Raw genomic sequence first — 13,144 nt, 5'->3', positions numbered from 1 at the left:
TTGCTAACACATAATATCTGACAATTTAGCAAGTCTTGAAGCGTGAAACAAACTCAATCTATTTCGTCTGAACTTATATAATTGGACGATCGTGTAGTGCAATAACCATGTGAATAATCCAAACAATATGAGCTGGCGACACTTCTTGGAATATTTTACATTTGCTCTAATTTAAAATCTTGAAATTAAGCTACAGTTGACTTGCTACCTCTCTGTCCCCAACTACCCCCGTGTTTTGATCTTAATTCCCCCTTTAATTACCTTCTTGTATTTTCTACCTGAAAATTTCTTTTTTGTTTGTATGATTTCCCTCATTCCTAGATATTGAGCTTCATCTCCAGTAGCATTCAACTTGTCCATTAATTTGAGTCCAAGATGTTACCTACCACAATTGAGTTGTCATCACTGTCAATGGTGGGCATTGAAAAAGAGGAACAAGTGGCGATGGACAATATTCTTGGCGGAACAGATCAACTAGGCGTTATCTCGATTATTGGCATACCCGGACTTGGTAAGACAACTCTAGCCAAAAAGTTATATACCCATGAAAATATAGTCAATCGCTTTGATGTTCGTTCATGGTGTTGTGTCTCTCAAATCTATGACAAGAAAAGATTATTGCTTGAATTATTGGGCTATGAATTTGAACGCCATGTTGAGATTGAGAGGAGTGAAGATGAATTAGTCCTACAAGTACAAAAATGTCTTGAGAAAAGGAGATATTTAATAGTTATAGATGATGTATGGAGCACTGCTATATGGGATGACTTAGTCAGTTTTTTCCCAGATAACAACAAAAAGAGTAGAATTATTGTTACTACTAGGCTTGATCACGAACTGCTTTCTTCTTCTGTAAAAATGTTTTGCTATACTCATCATCTTTCGTTTCTCACGGAAGACAAAAGTTGGTTGTTATTACAGAAGACAGTATTTAAGGAAGAAATTAGCTGCCCTCAAGAACTTGAGGAAATAGGGAAGGAGATAGCAAAAAATTGTGCAGGACTGCCAATTGCAATTATTTTAATAGGTAGTCTTCTTGCAAGATTGGACAAGAAAAGAGGCTATTGGACTAAAGTTGCTAAAAGGTTAAGTGCAAGTGCAAAAGTGGCTGGTGAGGCAGAGTGGTACATGGACATAATAGAGTCAAATTACAAGCATTTACCACATCATTTAAAGCCGTGCTTTCTTTACTTTGGTTTGTTTCTTGAAGATGAGGAAGTATCAGTTAAGAAGTTGATACGGATGTGGGTTGCTGAAGGTTTTGTACAAAGTAATGAGGTGAAGATCGCAGAACATATTGCGATGGACTATTTGATTGATCTAATTGCAAGTAATCTAGTTATGGTTGCGCAAAGATTTCCCCTTGGTGGCATAAAATCTGTTCGTCTTCATGATTTGGTACTAGATTTTTGTTTGAGTAAAGCTAAAGAAGAGAACTTTTTGTTGAAAGTTGATAGGTATGCAGCAGTACCCTTTAATTTTGTTTTATTTTGACTTGCCTTTATATTAATTGGGTATGTTTTCTCATTGTTAGATCTTCTACTACTAATTCATCTAGTGGTATACAACGGGTCCTAGTTTGCTCTAAACTGCATCACTTCATCAAGTGGCTTCGTCCGACTCAGCGCATCCATAGTTTGAGGTTATATCCCCACACTAATGAAATGAACAAAGTCATACCAAGTGGAGCATTTAGTTCAGACTTGTTCAAATCATCACTTACAGTACTGGACTTGAAGAACGTTGAGATCGAGGCTTCAGCTCTCGAGGACATAACATCCTTGATTCCTTTAAGGTACTTGTCAATTTTTGGAAATTTTTGCGAAATTCCACCAGCCATATCGAACCTTACAAACCTGGAAACTTTAGCCGCGAGACCAAAAAATGGCACCTTAACTCTTCCGGGGTCTATGTGGGACATGATAAACTTAAAGCATGTCGATAAAAGTGAAGGGGAAGTTCATTTCAACGGTGTTGGGGCAGAAAAAGAAGATGTCTTCGAGTTAGAGAAATTAGAGAGCTTTTCAAAAGTAGTTTTAGTAAATGAGGATGATATAAGTGAAATGTGCAACAGAGCACCAAATTTAGTCCAACTTGAACTTATGACTTTGGAGCATTGGGGCTCTTTGTTCAGCTCTCTCATGTGTCTAATATATCTTGAAACACTAGCTATCTATCACCGTAGCGAGTTTCCAATGAGTGGAATTAGCATGATCTTCCCTCAAAGCCTAAAAGAGTTAACTTTATCTTGTTGTGGCTTCTCGTGGGATGAAATTTCAAGAATTGGTGCATTACCAAACCTTGAGGTGCTAAACTTACTTTCTGCCTTCATTGGGAGAAAATGGACAGTTGGTGTTGGGGGTTTCCTTAATCTAAGGTTCTTGAAGATCGAACATAATTCGATCAAACATTGGAACATGTCAGTGGATTCATTTCCCTGTCTCGAGCAATTGGTGTTGCGTTGGTGCGGTATACTTGAGGAGATACCTTCGAGTTTTGGGAGCATGCCTTCACTGCAGAGGATTGAGGCGCGCTCTTGTTGCCCCTCCGCCAGAAAATCTGCCGTGAAAATTAGGAACATGCAGAGGGATGACATGAAAAATTCAGACTTCAAAGTCATTATCTACTTAAATTAGGGTGATGTGAATTTCTTCTCTATTTTCATCTTTTTATGTGTTATTCTTTCACTTGCTATTTTGCTTACTGATTGAATGGTGTCATATGGGTTTGAATTCTTCGATTACTTTTTGCTTGATATTATTTTAAATGCTAATGATTTGTGCTTTTACTTTCACAAGTCTATATATACAACTTATATAGCATGTTTGGCCAAGCTTCTAAAATCAGCTTATTTTGAGAAGTGTTTTTTCTCAAAAGTGTTTTTCTCAAAGTACTTTTGGTGAGAAACAATTTGTGTTTGACTAATTAATTTGAAAAATACTTTTGAGTAGTAATAATGTTTGACCAAACTTTTAAAAAATGCTTATAAGTGTACTTTTCTCAAAAGTACTTTTGGGAAGAATGTTACTTTTTTCTGTTTCTCCAAAACTGCTTCTCATTCTTCTCAAAAACACTTTTTTTCTTCCAAAAGCTTAGCCAAACTCTTCAACCTAAAAAAAAAACAACCTAAAAAAAAAGTACTTTTTTGAATGGAAAAAAAAGAGTGCTTTTAGGTTTGAAGAAACTTGGCCAAACAGACTATTAGTGAAAGATTAACCATGTGCTACTAAGTAGAAGAAGCATGCTACCACTACATATAACAAAGGGAGGGAAAAATGGTAAGATGGTACTCGAAATTGGATTGGATAAGAAGCTTTAAACATTAATGATGATTTTTGTTAGATATATTCACAATATGCCTGAAATCTCAGATATGACCTGCAGTGCAAGAGTTGTTGAACATAAACATTATACAATCAAACTGAAAGGTAAAAGAGAACACAAATACTTTATCGCGGTGTAACTGAATCGGAATATCATTTATTTATTTTTGTTGGTTTTCGCTTTAGCCCGCTTGATATCTTCCCCGAGAGATTTAACAATGCACATAAATTTGTCGAAATCTGTCGTGATCTCAAAAAGTTGTACATCTTGTTTATTGCGTGATCTTTTCATATGTTCTCTAATTCCTTTGAACTCCCACCAGAATTTTTTAGCTTCTTCTTCAGTGTACCCAATTGAGAGGTATATTATAGCCTGCAAAAAGTTATCTCAAGATGTTTAAAATAATCATCAAAACAGAGAAACAAAACAATGGTCTGAATAAGAAGCAATCTAAGAGAGAGAACAAACCTTACAGAAAAGTTAAAAAAAAAAGAGTTAAAGTTTTGGGTACCGACTTTTATACTCCAGTTGTTTCTTTTAATTGTCCATTATTGATTTTGCACACTCCTTAAAAAATAATAAATAAAATACATAATTTACCATGATGTCCATATTAATTGGTGTATTATCTTAATGGATTTGAAAAGAGTTAATACCCTAAAATCTCTTTAAACTATCATATTTTTGTCAGTTTCCTGTTTAAACTATTTGGTGTCCCCAAAATTCCCCAGAACTATATTGTCCTTCATATTAAAACCCCTTCGTTGCTGACCTGTCATAAGGTGTGTAAACACTCGCTTGAGAGCGCGTGATAGATGAAAAAAGTCATCAAAATGGCTCACATGATAGAAAATAATGGCTAATTAGCCAAACCCTCTTTCACATTTATTTTTTTAATAAATATTCTCCTTATTTCAGTTATATCCACCTTTCTTCCCCATTTTTTCATCATTCTTCCTTATTTTTGTACCTTTCTTCTTTATTTTTCACATTCTTCTTTATTTTTAACCTTTGTTCTTCAGTTCTCCATATGGGTTTCCTCTGAAAAAAATTCTCCCTCTCTTGTTTCCTCTTAAATGATTTATTATCTTTCTTGTTTTAGTGTTCTTTCATGTCTTACACATATTGTTGAAAGAATACTAATTTAAATCTTTTTATTAAACTCAACACCTTGTAGAGAATAAAGTTGAATCTCTTGAACCTTCTTTATGTAATATGGAATTAGAGAATGTAATTGTTGGCCAATTAATTTTTTATTTGTGAAATTTTACCTTGTGTAATCTTTTATATGTAATATAAGATGATTTTTAAGATACGCAACACTATATACCTTTATTAATATTTTTACCGTGCTACAAAGTGAATATAAATGAGGACTTATTCAATTGGAATTTAGCATAAAGCACAATCACAATTAAACCTAAAATTAACGCAGTACATTAGATATTATTTTGGCCAAAGCTTCTAAAATTAATCAATCATCTGAGAATAATAGATCATGAGTAAACTATATAAAAAAACTTTGTACAAACCATAAGTTAATATAGTTATACAGACGCACCTTTAAAAGTTCAACATGAGGTTTTAATATATAAGGGAACATAGTTCAGGAGCATTTTGGGGACATCAGATAGTTTAAGTAGGTAACTGACAAACAACTGATAGTTTAGGCGGGTTTTAGGCCGAGTTAAATAGCAACGTATAGTGCTACATGACACGTTTTTAGATAATTAGGAGCGTGCACTAGACGTACCTCTAAGAATGCAATAAGGGGTTTTAATATGAAGGAAAATATAGTTTAGGGGGATTTTGGGGACACCGAATAGTTTGAGTAGGAAACTGATAAAAATATGATAGTTTAGGGAGATTTTAGAGTATTAACTCTTTGAAAATGATTTGGAATGAGTAATTAATGCTAAGGATAAAATAGGAAAAATAAATTATTTTTCTCTTGATATGCGAAAGTGGACAAGTAAAATTAAAAATCTATTTTTAAATAGTGAACAAGTAAAAGTGAACAAAGGGAGTATAAGATAAGCTAATGATAAGGTAATTATAGGTAAACTTCAATTATAAACGTTAATAAGTAGCCACATAATAATAGTAATCTCGACTGTAAACGTTAATTAGTCATGGGATTGAGAGCAATGACTTGTGATGTTCAATCAAGTAAACATTAACGTACCTTATAAAGTGGACGCCTTGCATCGGTAATAAATTCATCATTTAAGCACTTATAACTTAGCGCCTTAATGAAATCTTCCTACAAAAATAATAGGACAACCAAGTTACTATAACATAGACTTAAATTTTGTAAATGGAAAAAATGCAAGTGGTAGTTTTGTTTCTGTCGTGCCTCGTTTCTTTTCCTTCGATCAATTTGCATTAGCTTTATGCAAGGCTGGCAAGTGGGCCGGTCCAGGATCGGAACCGGCCCAGGATCACGGTCCATATGGGTAGTGGGCTTATACGGTCCTAACCGTTTAAGATCGGGATCGGGGGGAGGTGGGCCTGCAAATGGGCCGGTCCAGGACGCGAGGCCCGCGAGACCAGACCGTTTGGGACCGGACCGGTCCTAGCGGGCCTAAACGGTCCCAACGACCAGATTTAAATTTTTTTTTTGCCCGTTTGACCATTTAAAAACTAGCCGTTTGGTCTGTCAAAATAGCCGTTGGCTATTTGTAAAATAGCCATTTAACCCCCCAAACTTTGTTTTAACCCCAAACTTTTTATAATTACACATTTTTCCTATTTTCAACTATAAATACCCCCTCATTCTTTTATTTTTCTCACAAAATCATCAATCTCTCTCTAATTTTCTTCAATAATTGATTACTTTATTGTTATAATTTATGCAAAATTGTGAAGTTGGTGAATTGAAGTCTTCAAGTCTTCAACGATAATTAATTTTCAACAAGTTGTTCGTCAATTCGGTAAACTCGTTCCAACTCTTAAGTTTTAATATTATAGTTTTGTTTGTTTTATTTACTTTGCTTGATTAATTAAGATGGCTTATTCCTAAAAAAAAATATTTAGTAAAAATAAGGAAAAATTCAAGAGTGGTGAATCTAGTGGCCAATCTATTCCTTCTCCACTTCCCCCGGATCCCCGACCCAAACTTGTTACCTGTCCTACACCTCATATTCTTGATAGCGATAATAGTTTATTACAATTTACCAAGAGTCAATTTTGCCATAATATTGTACCTAGTGAACAATTAAACCATAAATATATGAATGCTCTTTATGGTAATCTAACTATTGATGAAAATGATGATGAAGAAATAGATTTTGATGAAACGCAACCGGATGACGATACACCTACTAGTCCTGCTCCTGAAGTTAACCCAACTAATAATAATCCAAATGATGCCCCGTCTGACCCTCCTGTTACTGCCCCTATTTTTTCTAGACAGCCTTTTAAACGGGCAGAAATATCTGTTGTTTGGCCATTTTTTACTCAACCAAGAGAAAAAAATAGGGCTAAGTGTAAAACTTGTGGCAAAGAGTTAGTTTTTAAATATGTTGGAAGTCGGGGGAGGGACGAGAAGTTTGACTAGACACATATTGCTACACCCTCAAGATAAAGCTAGATATTTTCGTATGAAAACTTTGCCGAGGGGATAAGTGCACCTAGTTAGGCTGACCTTAGTACCGGGTCAAATGAATTTCAACCGAAAATTAACACTGTTACCGGTGGTATTTTATATTATGATCCAAAAAAATATTGGGAAGAATTGGCAAAAATGGTTACTGTTACGTGCTTACCCTATAGTTTTTCTTCTAACCTTCACTTTGTGCATTATATTAGAAAAGTTTATAATCCTACTTATAAAGGTTTTCCTCGCACAACCGTAAAGAGCGATATTTATAAATATAAACATGAATATGAACAATATTTGCGCTCTTTATTTACTCATATAAATTATCGTGTTGCTATTATAACTAATATTGGTAGAAATGGTAATGACCGTGATTACCTTACTGTTACCGGTGGTATTAGCACCTTATTGTGCTCATTCCATAGGGGGAGGAAGATTAAGAAAGATATTGTCATGTTTTTTTAATGATATAATAAAATTATAACGCATTGCTTTGAATATCTCTTTAAAATATTTTTGTCTTTAAATTTGAATTAAAAAATTTAGGTCACAATTCTATAATATAATTTACAAGGAATTGCCTTAGATATTTTTATTACCATTTTTTTTCTCTAACTTGTATAAAATTTTAAAAAAAATAGAAAGTATCCGTTGGACCCACTTATGCCCACTTGGGCCCACTTGGTCCCGGGACCGACCCACTTAACCCGGGACCGTTAGTTCGTGATTCTGTCCCGGACCGATTCCAACAAGAAACCCGCGAAGCCCAAGCCCACTTAGGACCGGGCACACAAAGCCCATTTAAGATCGGGCACACAAAGCCTACTTAGGATCGGATCCGGCCCACGTGACACCTTACCTTTATGTAAAGAAGTTGTAATCTTGTAACACACTGACCAGAGCCACTTTGTTTTAAAAATAATTTTTGGACGGAAAAGGCCAGGGCCTCCAGGCTAGAGGAAAGAGAAAAAAAATGAAGAGTTTAATGATTTAATTTAAACCTTATAACATTAAGATCTAATGTAATCAATCGTCTTTTTCGAATATATTTTCCTATTAATTCGTTCAAAAAAAATATATATTAAAGAAAAACATATCACTAGTTCATGATTAAGGGAAGAAAAAAACCTGGTAAATGAGCGATTCCACAAGTAACATTTCAAACTCATAAGCTTCATGTGGCTTTCCCTTTAACTGGGCTTCCCTTATTGCAGACTCCAATTTCTTCACTGCCTTGCTTTCTTTTCCACTCATTTCCAGCTTTGCAATACACCTCTAGTTAACAGTAAAAACAATTGCAGACTCGTTTCAATTTCAGTTCTTTTTGTAATTCCAAAAAATGACAAAATTTTATCGTAATCCCTTTAAGTAATTTAAGAAGTGAGTGTACTCAAGTCCATAAAAACTCTTATTTTTTTCTAAAAATTCACTTAACCCTTCTTTTGACAAATTAAAATTAAAAGAAAAAAAAAAGAACCTCCAAAACTAGCATGCTGTGATCATTTAAGGCCACCAATAAATGTTGAAGTGTCGCCACATCGGCTCTATAAGGGATTGGTGGTCTGACTTCGACTTTTGACCAAGCCATTATTAAAGAAACTCTTGTTTAGTCAGGATATGTTTTCGGTGGTGCTAATTCAACCCCTTGCTTTGACTTGGTCAATTTCATCTTGGATTCGCTCCAATTTCAAGAGATACCGTATTATCTGCATCACCAATTCAGGCATTCCTCCCGTAGAACTAGCCTTTTGGGGTTGAGTTCATTTCTTTCGCATGTTATCTGAGCATATATGACTCATCCAATTCTCGTTTTTCAATATTGGGCCTCCATATAAAAATTTCTCTTGCTGTTTAACTTCGAATAGTACAACAAAAATAACAACTATATATCTAGTGGAGTCTGAGGAGGATAGAGTGTACGCAGACCTTACCCCTATAGAATTTGGAACAGTAGATAAACAAATTAGACTTACTTGTAGTTTCTTGAAATGAGGTAGCTCCTGATTGAGTAGAGAATCCAGCTCCGTCTCTGTAACATCCAACAACTGAACGTTTGCCTTGGCTTGATGGTAGTCAACTAGTCTTTCAAGAGCCAATTCACCTCCATGCAAAACTCCAATGGACATTGATCTTGTTAATACTCGTTGAATTTTCCTTTTTTTCTTCTTTTTTTTGTTCTTCCATAGATGACCTGTAGAAACCACTATTAGATAAAAAACAAAACATAACGTTAAAACTGTTAGCAGTCCATCGTGTTGAACTCCGACTTCGATTGCCTTTGCTTTCACTACTTCTATGAAATGTGATATTTGGAATTCCAAACTCATTTGCAAATAGTTTAATAGATAGCCAAGAAATCTAGTACTTCTTTTGATTTGTGAGATACGGTTTTATATATAGAGATCATATTAATTAGGATTATTCTTTTACTTTAGCATCTTTGGTGTCTTGAGAAAATGTTTGTTCTTCACTTGATTGCCAAGGAATTTTTGGATGCCTTAGTGTTGTGATTACCAATATTTAGGAATGTTTGTTCGTCTTGTGTCTCAAGAGATCAATCTTTTAGAATATGGTCCCATCTTTTTACTTATGAATAATGCCCTGAAGTGTAAAAATTAAATGGAAGGTAAGGGATCTTCCTGTTAAGGTTGATTTACTTGAACATATGTATTGGACCAGCCACACTAACAAGGAATAAATCACAGGGGATAAAAACTTATTCCTCAGGTTATATTTGTGCATATAGGTGAAAAATCTTTGCCTCTATCTATCTATCTATCTATCTATCTATATTATTATAAAAGTATGAATAAAATATTGGATTACAAAAATAACCTTTTAATATTAAGCATAATAACTCACAATAAAAGGACATAATCGGAATTCTAGACATTAGCCTTGTAATCCTATTAGTTTTAGGACATAATACTACACGTTAGGAATCCTATTAGTATAATTATTTTTCGGGATCCTATTAGTATAATTACTTTCGGACATAGATATATAATACTACATGTTAGCATGTAAATATAATACCTTTAGAAACACGTTAGATTTCCTATTAGTATAATTACTTTCGGGATATGGACAAATTTTTAGCCATGTAATCCTATTACTTTTAGGATATACTTCTTAAAAAATTTCTATTACTAATTTAATTTGAAAACGTATTATATTATCCAAATTTATTTAGAAACAGGAGAACATATATTATTATAAAAGTACGAATACAATATTGATAGACCAAAGTAGCCCTAAAATATTAAACAGAAGAACTCATAGAGAAAGGACATAACTGTAATAATTTTTTTTACTACAATAACTTCTATGTTAATTTTTTTTAATATTTAATATTTTAAAATTAATACAATTTTGTCTATTGAATTATTATTAAAAATATATAGGAAGGTTTAATAAAATCAATTTCATAAGAATCCTCCATATTGGCAATACATTACCACTCTATAATATACAATACCAAAAACAAAACAAAAAAGTAATGTTAAACGTACTGCATAAAGCGTTGAAATTGAGAAAAAAATTCCCACGATAATATATTATTATATTATATTTGAACTGCTTTCCTACTCAAATAATATTTTTTAATTACTTTTTCGTGTAATATTAAAAAATATACTCAATTATTAAAGAACAACTAAGAAAATTTTTAAGAATGTAAATGTGTGAGAAAGAGAAAGAAAAAGGTTGGTAAGAGTCTATACCACTAATGATTTTGCATAAAAAATTTCTAAAAATGGAATGTCAGATCGATCTTTTTACTCTTTCTAAAATAAAATTTATGGTGAATAAAATTATAATTACGGTTAAATATTCAAACATGAGATGAACTAATATTAAGAATCTGAATCAACAGAAAATAAATTATTTTTTATGTTAAAACTAAATAATTAAATCTTTCAATTAATTATTTAGAAAGAGAATTCAATTAAATTATTTTTTAAGTTTATCATATGCGTAAAGTTATTTTTCAAGTTAAAAAAAATCTTAAGGTACATAAATTTATTCCATAAAAAGAGTGTTAGAGATTAAAAAAACCAGATCACAAAGTAAAAAAGATTACTATAATATTAAGAAAGCCATACAAGTGCTTGAGGAAACACAATTAAAGCTAAATTCTGAACAAGAATAGGTTTTCAAGACTATATTATAAAAAGTCGACTCTGGTACAGTGGGATTATCCTTTGTAATGCCTCCGGCGGAATCGAAATAATATGCTGCATTACTTGCAAATGTCAGATCAAGAGGCATGATATTGTTAGCAATAAGAACAAGTGGTGTATCATCAACAATTTTATTATTAGGTCATACAACTCACTTTAGATTTGATATACCTCTTCGAATAACGGAAATAACAATCACAAATATAACAAAGCAGAGAAATAGTGCTAAATTTATAAGGAAAGCAAAAGTGATAATATGGGATGAAGCGTTTTTTGACTAAGCGTCAAACGATCGAAACAATTGCCTAAAGTTTTAGAGATATATTGGATATCGATGAACCGTTTGGTATAAATGTAATAGTTTGGGAGGTGGTTTCTGTCAAGTACTATTAGTAGTTCCAAAATTGACGAAAGCAGAAAGTGTGAAAGTTGGCTTGCCAAAATTATACTTATCTATTTGCAGATGATATTGTATAGATTGACGAGACGCGAGACGGTTTGAACGCGCAATTAGAGGATGGAGCCAGACCCTGGAGTCTAAAGGTTTCAAGGTGAGCAGGACCAAGACAGAATACTTAGAGTGTAAGTTTAGTGGCGAGACTCAAGGAGGGGAAGGGGAGGTGAGTCTGGACTCGTAAGTCATCCCTAGTAGAGGCAGTTTTAAGTATCTTGGGTCTATTATTCAGGGGGATGGGGGAATTGATGAAGATATCACACATCGTATTGGGGCGAGATGGATGAAATAGAGACTCACTTCCGGTATTTTATGTGACAAGAAGGTGCCACCAAAACTTAAAGGTAAGTCCTACAGAATGGTGGTCAGACTAACAATGTTGTATGGGGCTGAGTGTTGGCCAGTCAAGATCGCTCATGTCCAGAAGATGAAGGTATTAGAGATGAGGATGTTGAGATAAAGAGGACAAGATGTGGGAAGCACGACTTAGGTTGTTTGGTCATGTGAGGAGGAGGAGGAGCACAGATGCCCCGGTGAGGAGGTGTGAGAGATTGACATTGGAGGGCCTACGGAGAGGTAGAGGTAGGCTAACGAAAAGGTGGGGAGAATGTGATTAGGCAAGAAATGACACAACTTCAGCTGACCGAGGACATGACCCTTGATAGGAAAGTATGAAGGTCGAGGATTAGGATAGTAGAGTAGGTAGTCTAGAGTGTTCATAACAGTAGTATTGGTATGCAGTCTCGCTTTCTGTTGGTAGAAGATTTTTATGACTAACCGTTGTTTTCTTTCATTGTTGATCACCTTACTATCTTGTTGTTTTTATTCTGCTTTTATATGGATTTTTGGTGCTGTCCCTTATTGTCTATATTTTCATTAATGTGGTGCTTATGCTTTCCTAAGCCGGGGGTCTATTGAAAACAACCTCTCTATCCTCACAAGGTAGGGGTAAGGTCTGCGTATACACTACCCTCCCCAGAACCCATGGTGTGGGATAATACTGGGTATGTTGTTGTTGTTGTTGTAAGAATACTTTAGTATTTTAATACATGCAGAACTTTTGATACTGTCAATATGCTTTAAGTATGTGTTTATCCACGAATTCAACTTTCATCTTCCGAAACTAAAGAATATCCTTTTAAATTTGTGTGAAAATTATTTTTAGTATGTTTGTATTTTGTAGTTATAAGAAATAAAGCACAAGGACGAACATTCTAAATATTGGACCATATTTACAACAATATGTTTTCTTACACGAATAACTGTATGTTGCACTTTCACGAGAGATATCAATATCGACAACAACGGTTCTGATTATGGCAGAGCAACCAAAGCATTAGAAGGAAACATATACAAAGAAACATCGTCTATAAAGAAATATTCGGTAAGATACCATCACATTAGATACCTTTAAACTACAATACATAATTTTTACTTAACATGACTAAAATTGATCATTTGTGTAAGTTCTGATGATGTCCTTTAATTTTGAATTCACGTATTATGCTAACGTAACAATATTTTTTGGCATTTAGATGATTGTTGTATTATTATATATAAAATTTCTCTCATTAATTAAATTTT

The 13,144-nt window shown here is 33.7% G+C and overlaps 2 protein-coding genes across 2 annotated transcripts; one reads left to right on the top strand and one right to left on the bottom strand.

Moving 5' to 3' along the window:
* Positions 1 to 209: 209 nt before the first annotated feature.
* On the top strand, positions 210 to 2,727 carry LOC107822940 (putative late blight resistance protein homolog R1B-16). The gene is made up of 2 exons (XM_016649527.2): positions 210 to 1,457; positions 1,535 to 2,727. Exons 1-2 carry the CDS (start codon positions 376 to 378, stop codon positions 2,634 to 2,636), a joined length of 2,184 nt encoding a protein of 727 aa, XP_016505013.1. The 5' UTR covers positions 210 to 375; the 3' UTR covers positions 2,637 to 2,727.
* A 595-nt stretch (positions 2,728 to 3,322) lies between these two features.
* On the bottom strand, positions 3,323 to 9,300 carry LOC107822941 (uncharacterized). The gene is made up of 4 exons (XM_016649529.2): positions 8,899 to 9,300; positions 8,054 to 8,200; positions 5,510 to 5,587; positions 3,323 to 3,696 (listed from the first exon to the last, which is right to left on the bottom strand). Exons 1-4 carry the CDS (start codon positions 9,250 to 9,252, stop codon positions 3,481 to 3,483), a joined length of 795 nt encoding a protein of 264 aa, XP_016505015.1. The 5' UTR covers positions 9,253 to 9,300; the 3' UTR covers positions 3,323 to 3,480.
* Positions 9,301 to 13,144: the final 3,844 nt, after the last annotated feature.

This window comes from Nicotiana tabacum, chromosome 17, assembly GCF_000715075.1.
Source record: "Nicotiana tabacum cultivar K326 chromosome 17, ASM71507v2, whole genome shotgun sequence".
NCBI lineage: Eukaryota > Viridiplantae > Streptophyta > Magnoliopsida > Solanales > Solanaceae > Nicotiana > Nicotiana tabacum.
This window is presented reverse-complemented; position numbering and strand designations above follow the sequence as displayed.

Excerpts from the sequence above, each read along its gene's own strand:
- LOC107822940 (XM_016649527.2), top strand. The coding sequence starts at position 376 with ATGTTACCTACCACAATTGAGTTGTCATCACTGTCAATGGTGGGCATT. Across the intron at positions 1,458-1,534 it reads TTTTTGTTGAAAGTTGATAG|ATCTTCTACTACTAATTCAT; the intron begins GTATGCAGCAGT and ends TCTCATTGTTAG.
- LOC107822941 (XM_016649529.2), bottom strand. The coding sequence starts at position 9,252 with ATGAGTTTGGAATTCCAAATATCACATTTCATAGAAGTAGTGAAAGCA. Across the intron at positions 5,588-8,053 it reads TGGAATCGCTCATTTACCAG|GAAGATTTCATTAAGGCGCT; the intron begins GTTTTTTTCTTC and ends TTATTTTTGTAG. Across the intron at positions 3,697-5,509 it reads CAAGGCGTCCACTTTATAAG|GCTATAATATACCTCTCAAT; the intron begins GTACGTTAATGT and ends AACTTTTTGCAG.